Raw genomic sequence first — 12,080 nt, forward strand, 5'->3', positions numbered from 1 at the left:
AACTTCCCTTAGATGTTCTCCTCTCAACCCTTCCATCCTCAAACACAAAACATGACACACAGATGGGTTTCGTCGATTCAAAGATGATAGTGGCTTTTCAGTTTCCTCCCATTCACTGTTCCCAACCTCCTACTTCCCCATCTCCATCACCCCAGAGATAATTGCAGCTCCTCTTGGCTGCGACTCCCACCTCCACTCAATCAATCTTTTATCCAACTTTCTTCCTGACCTCCATAACTTAGTTGGTACATTCATCGCTTTCAAAAATGCCACAAGTCTCACCTCAGGAAATACAGCCCAAGATCCTCCCCTATGTAGGGCACAAAGAAACTTTAGTCTTGTTCAGTCGAATAGTTTTATCGATGTAAAAAATTATTTAAATGAGCAATGGTTTAGAACACAAAGACATATAAACCTCTGGAATGGTATAATTTATTGTAGATAATTTTATTTATACACACTAAATATATATTGCAAACTAATGAGTTTTCTTCATATTCTGTATATAATCTGAAAAGTTAACATAAATGTTATTCAATAAAGTGCATCAAATACTAAACCCCTCCAACTGGTTGAGCAGAGATTGTACATACAATGTAGATGATCAACACTTAACTCTCCAGATTAGCAAGAACCATTTATATTTCAACATCCTTTCCTATAAACAGCTCCCATGAAACAATTTCCTGAGCCATGAGCTCTCTCCTTCCTTCCTCATTTCTCACAGAAAAAATGTCTTCATTGCTTCTTTTTAAAAGAAACCCAACTGACAGGAAAAGAATATGGGGATGAAATCAGTTACAGCTCCCTACCCACAAAAAGTTAGCATGATTAGGAAATCAAAGGGCATACATGATAATTTTCTAATTCATATCAAAGGGGTGCATATTGCTCTGGAAAATATTTTTGAGTCTTGGGGTTCTCAGTCCAGTGTTGGGGGGTGGTCCCATGCAAGGCTGGGTCTTTTAAATAGTTACTCTGGAGTTAGAAGTGATTTTTTTGTTTTGTTCTAACTCTTTCAGAGTAACTATCAGGGTAAAACTGGCAGAAGCGCCGAAGTCAGATAGTTTCCAGCCCAGTGCAATTGTCCAGAGGAAGTTGGCACTTCTGGACAATTGCCGGCTAAACCCTTATGTGGGAGCTTCCTAGAGGGATTCCCCAGCACATCATTGGTGTACCCCCTAAACGAGACGCTAGGGAACCAGGAAGTTATAGGCCATTGTTTCTACCATGAACATATCAAGGCTGCCCTAGGTTCAATTTTACATTCAAATCCTGTCTGGAGAATGAGACAGAAATCATGCAAGCGAATTGGATTTGACTCAAATCGTGGCCTCAGAGATGAAAGGGTAATTGGTACTGCCCAGTCCACAGGAAGAGGGGTGTATTGCTCAGTTTTTTTGGGCCACTGTAGAGTCTTACATTGGAGTGTCTGATTAGCAGGGACTGCATACAGCGACATCACTATTCCCAACCAGAAGATAGATAATTGGGCAATTCCCACCAATCACATCTGAAGATTGTACTGAAAATGACTGCAATGGATCTTACCACAATTTGTATCTCCACTCTGTATTTTGCTGGAGAAATTACAGGGGACATTGTAGTTTGTAAACTTTTCAAATAGACTCTGTAGACTGTTTACTGTCACACTGTTTAAATAGACTCAGCTGAGTGAATATGCTTTGCTATTTTAAAAAATCACATGTTTACTGTGAGCCCTGCCCCACCTCCGACTCATTGACTGGAGTCAATCATTGGACTTATGTCTCAAACAAGTCTGATCTGTCATTTGGACATTTTAAATACAAATTTGCAAAATAGGATGAGGGAATACAGGGCAAGCAATTAGATGCAAGGTAAAATATAAGTAAAGGGTCTTCGTCTGATATCCCATTCCTGGCACTTGCTGCCTTCTTCCTCAAAAGTGGAATGTTTACTCCTTACTCAGAGCATTCATTGAGTTAGTGACAAAATAATTATTTGCACAATCTTAAAGCCATCCTGCCACCACTGGGTGGAAATACAAACAATAGAATATGAAAGTTAGCACGCTCCTTCATAATCAAGAACTGAAAATAATTTAACTTTAGTCATTCCTGGAGGACCTTGCGTGGCTTAATGCTTGGTGCATCAAAAACGCTCTTGCCCATACCAAGCTGATGAGCAAAACCAATCGGGCAATGGAAGTTGCTGGAAGGTGTCTATGGGACAGCTCTTCTCCAGTCAGTAACAGGGAAACATTCACTGGACGTTTTTGGCCTAGTGTAAAAAGAATTGCATTTGTAGAAACCTTTCATGACTGCAGGACATCCCAAAGCATTTCATAGGCAAAGTATTTTATTAAGTATAGTCACGGTCTAATGTAGCAGCCAAATTACAAACCGCAAGCTCCCACAATGAACTAAATATCAGATCATCTATTTAAAAATAATGCCACTGATGAAGCAATAAATATTAGCCAGAACTCCCTGCTTTTCCTCAAAATGTAGTGCAAGGGGATTTTTAGCAGAAGTTAACAGGAGTAATGTAGTTTCCCTGTTTGTAAAATAAAAAACCCTAGGAATATGTCACCTCTGACTGCATGTCACCCATTTTAAAATGGGCTGCTGGATAATTCTACATAGTGCAAGACTGAGGAGCAGGACACCTAGAGCCAGTGGATATGCAAGATGACCAGAATTTGTGCAATCCTTATTAAAGTCACTGGAGAAACACTTGTGCTGGGCATTTGCATCAATCGATGGTCAATAGCTAAATCGTGTAATTGTTAAACCCTTAATTTATGATTGGCAAACACATAAAAAAGGTCGAATTACTACTTATTTGCTGCTTCTCTTAATTTCTGACCGAGGCTAGGTACGACTATTACCCAGACCAAGGATGGTTGGAGGGAATTTCAGGAACTAAGTGAGGAAGGGAGAAAACAGAACAGAATCCACACATCAGCATTTTGGATGACAGGAAAACAGATTACTTTGCAATTGGAATAGGCATAACGTTACATGTATTTCTCTGCTTTGTTGCACCATGCATGGAAAATTAACATCTTTCTATGAACTGGAGGTGTTTCAAAATCAACAATCCAATGAGTTTCAGTCCTTCTGCGCTCATTTTACAAGCTTTAGTTGTTAGGGAGGACAAGGGGATGGTAAGATAGCAAGGAGGAAAAGTAAAAATCAAATTTCTATAATGCCTTTCAAAACTGTCGGATATCACAAAGCGCTTTCCAATCAAAGAGATACATTCTCTGAAATATAATCACTGCTGTTTGTAGGACATTTGGTGACAATCCAACATGCTCAAAACTTGGATAAGTAAATAAAAAGAAGGCTGAAGGAGAGAGCTACTTCCACAGGAAGTTCCAAAATGGAGATTCTTTCTCCCAACCCCCAATGACAAGTTTAATAAATTTCAAATACTTGTGAAAATACTGAATGTATACTTACTGTGAAAGCAAACACCAATAATTGTGAGTGTATATAAATAACGAAGGCCTGTGTCTCCATCAAGTCCTGTGACAAAGACACTTGCCTCCTAATCCATGGCAAGTTTAAGAGAGTTGATCCATTTTTTCCCTCAACATTGAGGGAAATTTGGCGAGTTTGACCCGATTCCAAACCAGTTCAAGACAAAGTACAATAAATGCATTTCCCACAAGGTCAACCTTCTAATCCTACCCAAGGGCCCTTCATCAACATCACTCATCCCAACACCCACAAGATCTGTTCACTTCTCAAAGGTTTGGCTTCATCATCCTCGGGTAGAATTGAAACTTTATTGTACTTTATCTTGAACTCAGTAAGAAGTCTTACAACACCAGGTTAAAGTCCAACAGGTTTGTTTCGATGTCACATATATGTCAGTGACATCGAAACAAACCTGTTGGACTTTAACCTGGTGTTGTCAGACTTCTTACTGTGCTCACCCCAGTCCAATGCCGGCATCTCCACATCATGGCTATCTTGAACTGGTTTGGAATCAGGTCAAACCTGCACTCGCCAAATTTCTCTCAATGTTGAGGGGAAAATGGCGTTACCATTTTTACTTCCCATCACTGTCAAATACCCTGGAAATTTGAGCAACAGCTATAAACCAGAACAGAAAACCCACAAGATAAAGGGAGTTTACACCGTGGCATCAGTTCCTGTTTTTACAAGGTCTGAGAGTTCAGGGAACATTGATAATCGACATGAACATGTCTCATGATTTAGGTGATCCCCGTCAAATTAGTAGCTTGCAAAAAGAGGTCTGACGATGTTCTACGTTGTAAGCAACACAGCCTTGGTCAGTTATTGCATTTCAAATAGCTGAAATACAGTGATCTGTGAACACTGGTTAACATTTCAACTGAACCATTTCTGAATTTGGTTATTTCCCTTTTTAAAAAAATGCTGCCCTGTTTTCCAATACTTGTTACTTTCATATTTATATACCCAATTATGCCCAGTTTAAAAATACTTCAAATTATTTCAGATTTTTAAGTAAATAATCAAACAGCTTTCTGAGAGGAATTGGCTCACTCCTAACAAAAATTTCAGAAAAACTTTAAAAAAAGAATTGTAGTTCCACGTATAAACTGTAATTTCCCATTGTGTTTTCAGAGGTCAGCACATCAGACTCCATCCAAAACCCTCAGCGGGATCTAAAAGTATTTCAAATATGTGACTGTTCAAAAGCTGAGCTTCCAGTCCACAATACTGAAGCGAAAATCTATATAGTTTCAAAAAAGAATAAAGAAAGCTGCAATTCTAATTTGGCAAGGGGCATTGTACAATGAAAATGATAATTTGCAGCCAACAATCTTACCTTCTACAGAGCAGAACCTCCTTGCAATTGAGTCGGGGGGGGAATTAAGCTGAATTCACACATGCTAACAAACAGCATGACCTTGCTCACAAACAAGATTGTAGATTCAGTTATGTTTTGCACCGTCAGAAAATTCTTTAGACATGTGCGTTTATGGAATGCTAATGCAATGGAAAGTTTCAATCAAAACAACTATTGAGTGCTTTCACACCAAAATCAATACAAGTCCACATCAGGTGCAACTACCAATATATCTTTAAATCCATGTTGGCTCAGAGTCCAAGTGAACACCCCAGGCTGCAGAGATTTGAGTTGGGAGCAAGATCGACAAATCTAAGCAGTCCAATTTAAACCCAGGCTACGAGGTTTAAGTAAATCAATAGCTAATGGCATCTCTAATCAGATTCTTCAGCTTTATTTACTAGTTTGAGGAGAGGAGAAAGGAGTGGCATATACTGTTAAAAAGTGAGCATTGGGCCTAGTCCTGCCTCAGCCCAAAGAATCAAACTGATAACGTCTACAAAAGTATCACCTGGTCCTGCTCTGCCGCAGCCAACCCCCAGGATAGAACCACATCTCGAGATCTTCATGGTTAACCAGCAGTGCTGCTCAAGCAGATGATATAAGGGAGAATATCATTGCTAATTATACAAATATTGCTTATTGGTGATAGCCTATGCATAGTTACCAGGATGTTAGAATACAGCATGTCAGGGTACTCTGGATCCTAGCTACGCTTTTGAAAGAGGGTAGTTCTGCCAGAGCTGTTTGCCATCCCCCTGATGCACGGTGAATAATTCAAGGACCGCTCTAAACATTTTCTTAAACTAAACTAAGACAATTGCCTCATTACTTCAATGCCATTGTGCTCCAAATTAAATAAAACATTGGCCATAAATCCAATGAACAGAGATTAACAAAGAGAGAAAAAACTAATTTCAACAGTCCAAATCCCTGCACAAGCAGCAGCAGGTCACCAACAGAAATAGATTGGCTTTCTACCCCCTAGCTCCGTATGGCTGAGGTTTGATAACCAATTTTCAACAATACTGTGGGTAAAATCCTTTTGTAGAGAACAAATCTGGAATGTTTTATGGAGGAGGAAGAGAAAAAACTTCATTGTCCTTCAAAAATACAGGAACATCTCAATTCACTGTGGGGAAAAAGGAGGTTGGGCTCTGCCAATTCCCTGGGGACAGAGGGGGTGACGGCATTCCATTGGGCAGAAGGCCTCCCAGCTTCGGTTTCAAGTCATTCCACACTTCACTCATCTGGAACAGGGGAAGAAAAAATACACACAAATCACAAACCTGTGACTACCAATTCAACCAGTAGTTCAAAATGACATTGAAGGAAATTCGATGCTACTGCAATATTTCATAACACTAAATGTTATAGTGAAATTATAAACTTAATCAATTAGAAACTTCATTAATTGAGGGGACTGGCAAGCATAAGCAAAAATGTGTAGAAAGGATTAGACTCAGCAGTGATAACTCATGCAGATGAACAGCCAAACACTCTTAGGCTTGTGCTTGAATGAACATGTGGGCCAGGTACCAGAGGGCAGGTGACAACGCAGAACTACTAGGAGACACGAGTTCTTCGCAAACATAGGAGGAATAACAAGAAAAAACATTAGCCACCACTGAAGGTCCAGTCATACCTCTCGGTGCCCTTGGATCTGGGAATCAATGAAGGCAGTCAGCACATGGGAGGTGATATGCAGGTAGATGTGGATGAGTTGAGTCTCCTGGTGTAAGCAAAACATTGAGAAATAGTTCCGGAGCTCCATGGTCAGGATTGTATTTTCTTGCTGAAATGAGATCGTAGTTGAAGCTAATATTAGAGGGAAAGGAACAGAAACTACAAAAGTGCGCTTTCTGCTCCGAACAGAGTTTACCAGCAGTTTATTGCCACTCTGATGCGAGGCCACTAACCTAAATGGCATCTCCAACCCCAGGCTACTTTTAAAATATTCATGGTCTTGGCGACAGCACCACAGAAAGGTTACAAATGGGAGTTTGGAATTGGCAGCTGGGTTTGTGTGTGTGGTATTATGACATTTCTTTCACCATCCTCCCTTCAACTCCTTTAAAGGATTAGTCTGAAGGCCGTTATCCTGCTTAATTCTTCCAATGTTTCCTAAATTATCAAATCTCTCCCTAAATGTTTCAATTTAATGTGTTTTTTTCAAGGACCTTAAAACTTTGCATCGCACACCCACCCCAGCTTCCTCCCTTATCACATTTTCAATAGACCTACGTTGGCTCCATGTCCAGAAATTCATCATTTTTAAATATTCATCCTGGTGTTCAAAATCTTTCACAGCCTTGCCTCTACCTTTCTAAGTAACCTACTCTGGCCCTAAAACTCTCTAAGGTCTCGGAGATGTGCAGCCTCAAATTTAATCATTCCACCCTTGGCAGATGCGCCTTCAGCTACAAAGGCCCCAAGGTATGAAATTCTCTCTGCTGCTCATGCTCTCTTTTTACGTAAGATACTCTTTAAAACCTACCTCTATCTGTAAAATCACCTTATGTGGCGTGCTGTCAAACTTCGCTTGATTAAGTTTCTGTGACACACCTCAGGACACTATGCTAACAGCACTAAATAAATGCAAGTCATTGTTATTTGAAAACCCCAACTCCATGTCATTCAACCAACAACATTGGTTTATTTTCTTGAAGGAACCCTGCACTTGCAGACCTCAGCAAAACATGAGCGGCTTATGATCACTTTCTCAATATTAAGAGCAAGCTTGGACTCAATTCTCCTCTGCTCCTCTGCATTCAAATTGCTTAGTACACCCTTCCATGCTCACAACACCCAAGACTCATGCAATCATCAAATCTTTAACTCATTCACACAATTCAATCAGTTTCTCTTCATCGAAGCAATACCTCATTTTTGTTGGGGACCCACCATTAATCAAAGAACCAGCTAATACTCATTGGATTCTCACATTAAGAAAAGGCAATTTGACATGGCAATGGAAGGCTACACTAAATGTCCCATGGTCAGACGAGTCTACAAAAGCAAAGGTGAAGGAGGAGCAGAGCACCTGTACAATTCGTGATTCCAGTTGCTCCACAGAAATCTGTTCCTTGTTCTGCACAGTTACACTCATCATCTGCCGCTTCATGGAGCTGTATTTCTGTAATGCTCGTTGGTGCTCATGAAGGACACCTTTCTCATGACGCTCGCACAAGTCCTGAAAGCAAGAGATCCAAATTCAGGCAATTTAAATTCAATTTAGGAAATTGAAGCATCTCTAAAATAAAAATGCATTCCCACAACTGATCAAAAATTAAATAATTTCTATCTAGTCTCATCCTGTAGATACATCATCAGCTCCATCCTACTGCCAGCTGGTCAGATGGGTCACCAATGCTTACCGGAGTACTGGAATGGGGAACTCTCAGCTGCCAGAAAGCCAGGCCAGACCAGCCTCTCTGCTTGGAATAATGAGTAGTATTGCTAAACTAAATTAAAAATAAATGCTAAAATCACAATTGTTCAAACCAGGCGTATCCGTCATCAGAACTCTAAAGGTTATATTCGAAACATAAAACCATCGCCATTTCCGCATTCTTACTGACCCATTAGGGATCAGACAATAATGTGTCTGACATGCTTCAAATTCAATCCACCCTGGTAGCACTGACCTTGTAGGACTGCAATAAATCCAGGAAGAGATTGAGTTTTTCCACCACTTCCTCCTCTTCTCGCTTACCCTATTCAAGACATGGAAACAAACTTAAAAACTGTGCAACATGTTTCTACAATCCAATTAAAGTTCATTTGTTCCTCCTTCTGTGTCTCTGACCCACTCATCACTTGTGACTGATCTGCCATTATGGTCCCATGACACTCCTAATCCAGCCACTGGGAGGCACACATTTGCCTTCTAAATGTAAAGCAGAAAGTCACATCAGAAGCTTGGTGTAGTGCAGATGCACTCAATATGGATCTCCAATTGACTGTTACTGACCTTGGATTACAAGTTCCCAATTACATGGATACAATGTACAATTGCTAATACCAATAGTGTCAGATGTGGCTCAGTGGGTAGCACTTTTGTTTTGGATTCGGAAGATTGTGGGTTCATGTCTCATTCCAGGACCTTGAGCACAAAATCTAGACTGACAATCCCAGTGCACCATTGAATGTGCGCTGCACTGTCAAAGCTATCATCTTTTGGAAGAGACTTTAAACAAAGGCTTCATTTTCCATCTTAGTTGAATGTAAAAGATGCCATGGCACTGTTCCAATAAGAGCAAGGTGTTCCCCTCAAGTGCTCTGGCCAATTTTAACTCTCAATCAACATCACAGACAGAACAGATTATCTGGTAATTATCACACTGTTTTTGGGAGATCTTGCTGTGCACTAATTGACATACTATTTTTTACATAACATCACTTCAAAAATATTTCATTGGCCGTAAAATACTTTGGGATGTCCTTAGTCATGAAAGGCACTTTATAAATGTCAGATTTTTCTTCCTTTGTAGCCCAATGGCAGAAGGCAGTGATTAATTACTGGACTTGCCTGCTGTGCAGCTTTATCGGCAAGTAATGCAAACTCCACAGATAAGCCTTTAAGGGCTTGCTTCAGGGTACCCCATGTGTTGCTTGCTGTTGATGCCCATGATGGAACTGGAGTTGTATCAGAGCCCAGGGTACTGAGGTACAGATAGAGAAGATTGGAGAAAGAAAATGTACACGTTACAGGGGTTGAGAAGCACATTAGAAAAACATCACTTCCTGGTCACATGCCCTCTGACGTGGACATATATTGATTGCGGTCCTCTTTCGCTGCAAGGTCAAAATTCTGGAACTCCCTTCCTTTTTAAAAAAATATATATTTTATTAAAGTTTTCAAACACAATTTTTCCCCCTTACAAATCAACAAAAACGGTAACATGATAACTGATAGATAACATTGTTTAAATTAAATAGTGAACTAACAAAATAGTGCTCCCCCTCCGCCCCTTCACCCCATCTAGAACAAAAACAATTTACCCCCTCCCCCCCTCTTCTGGGCTGCTGCTGCTGCTGGCTATCTATTTTCCCCCTAACGTTCCGAAGATAGTCGAGGAACAGTTGCCACCGCCTGGAGAACCCCTGAGCCGATCCTCTCAGCGCAAACTTCATCCGCTCCAGTTTTATGAACCCTGCCATATCGTTTATCCAGGCCTCCACGCCGGGGGGTTTCGCTTCCTTCCACGAGTAAAATCCTTCGCCGGGCTACTAGGGACACAAAGGCCACAATATCGGCCTCTTTCGCCTCCTGCAGTCTCGGCTCATCCGCTACCCCAAATATAGCTAACCCCCAGCTTGGCTTGACCCGGACCATCACCACCTTCGAGATCACTCCTGCCACTCCCCTCCAATACCCCTCCAGTGCCGGACACGACCAAAACATAAGTGTGTGGTTCGTCGGGCTTCCCCCGCACCTGTCCTCTACTCCGAAGAACCTGCTCAACCTCGCTCCCGTTATATGTGCTCTATGTAGCACCTTAAATTGGATCAGGCCAAGCCTGGCACACGAGGAAGAGGAATTTACCCTACTTAGGGCATCAGCCCACAAACCCTCCTCAATCTCCTCCTCGAGCTCTTCTTCCCATTTTCCTTTCAGTTCTTCTACCAGCTCCTCCCCCTCTTCTCTCATCTCCCGGTATATTTCAGACACTTTGCCCTCCCCGACCCACCCCCCCGAAAGCACACTATCCTGGATCCCCTGTGTCGGGAGCAGCGGAAATCCCCTCACCTGTTGTCTCGTGAATGCCCTCACCTGCATATACCTGAAGATATTCCCCGGAGGCAGCTCATACTTTTCCTCTAGCGCCCCCAAGCTCGCAAACGTCCCATCTATAAATAAGTCTCCCACTCTCCTAATTCCTGGCCGGTGCCAGCTCTGGAACCCTCCGTCCAACCTCCCTGGGGCAAACCTATGGTTGTTCCTGATCGGGGACCACACCGAGGCTCCCAACACACCCCTCTGTCGCCTCCATTGCCCCCAGATACTTAATGTTGCAGCCACCACTGGGTTCGTGGTAAACCTTTTCGGTGAGAGCGGTAGTGGCGCCGTCACCAGCGCTTTTAAGCTCGTTCCTTCACAGGACGCAATCTCCAGCTTTTTCCACGCCGCCCCCTCTCCCTCTATCATCCATTTACGGATCATCGCCACATTGGCGGCCCAGTAATAGTCGCCCAAATTCGGCAACGCCAGTCCCCCTCTGTCCCCGCTACGTTGCAGGAACCCCCTCCTTACCCTCGGGGCCTACCCTGCCCACACGAAGCTCATGATGCTCCTATCTATTTTCTTGAAAAAGGCCTTAGTGATCAATATGGGGAGACATTGAAACACAAATAGGAACCTCGGGAGGACCACCATCTTAATCACCTGCACTCTGCCCGCCAGTGACAGCGGCTGCATATCCCACCTTTTGAAATTCTCTTCCATTTGCTCCACTAGCCGAGTCAGATTGAGTCTATGTAAGGTTCCCCAACTCTTGGCTATCTGAATCCGCAGGTATCGAAAGTGTCTTTCCATTCTCCTTAGCGGCAGGCCATCTATCCCTCTACTCTGGTCCCCAGGGTGTATTACGAAAAGCTCACTCTTTCCCATGTTAAGCCTATATCCCGAGAAATCTCCAAACTCCCTCAATATCTGCATAACCCCTGTCATCCCCCCCACTGGATCCGCCACATACAGCAGTAGGTCATCTGCGTAGAGTGGCACTCGGTGTTCCTCTCCCCCTCTAACCACCCCTTTCCATTTCCTGGAGTCTCTCAGCGCTATGGCCAGTGGTTCAATTGCCAGCACGAACAGTAATGGGGACAGAGGGCACCCCTGTCTTGTTCCCCTATGTAGTCGAAAATACTCCGATCTTTGCCGATTTGTGACTACACTTGCCATTGGGGCCCCATAGAGGAGTTTAACCCAGCTGACAAACCCCTCCCCGAACCCAAACCTCCTCAGCACCTCCCATAAATACTCCCACTCTACCCTATCAAATGCCTTCTCTGCATCCATTGCCGCCACTATCTCTGCCTCCCCCTCTGCTGGGGGCATCATTATCACCCCCAATAGACGTCGCACGTTGACATTCAATTGTCTCCCCTTTACGAACCCGGTCTGATCTTTCTGCACCACCCCCAGGACACAATCCTCTATCCTCATTGTCAGCACTTTTGCCAACAACTTGGCGTCCACATTCAGGAGCGAGATAGGCCTATAAGACCCGCATTGCAGCGGGTCTTTA

At 42.7% G+C, this 12,080-nt stretch overlaps 1 protein-coding gene across 2 annotated transcripts in view; it reads right to left on the minus strand.

The window, feature by feature from the left end:
* Positions 1-431: 431 nt before the first annotated feature.
* The window catches only part of snx8a (sorting nexin 8a), a 50,465-nt gene continuing 38,816 nt past the window's right edge, over positions 432-12,080 (minus strand). The window contains exons 8-12 of one of the 2 annotated variants that reach the window (XM_072481055.1): positions 9,362-9,494; positions 8,478-8,546; positions 7,874-8,023; positions 6,476-6,625; positions 432-6,080 (exon numbers count right to left, since the gene is read on the minus strand). In XM_072481055.1, coding sequence (XP_072337156.1) covers positions 5,955-6,080; positions 6,476-6,625; positions 7,874-8,023; positions 8,478-8,546; positions 9,362-9,494 — 628 coding nt within the window. In that variant the 3' untranslated portion in view covers positions 432-5,954. The remainder of the gene's footprint in view (positions 6,081-6,475; positions 6,626-7,873; positions 8,024-8,477; positions 8,547-9,361; positions 9,495-12,080) is intronic. The other variant, XM_072481054.1, reaches the window with a different exon arrangement.

This window comes from Scyliorhinus torazame, chromosome 17 (assembly GCF_047496885.1).
Source record: "Scyliorhinus torazame isolate Kashiwa2021f chromosome 17, sScyTor2.1, whole genome shotgun sequence".
Lineage (NCBI taxonomy): Eukaryota > Metazoa > Chordata > Chondrichthyes > Carcharhiniformes > Scyliorhinidae > Scyliorhinus > Scyliorhinus torazame.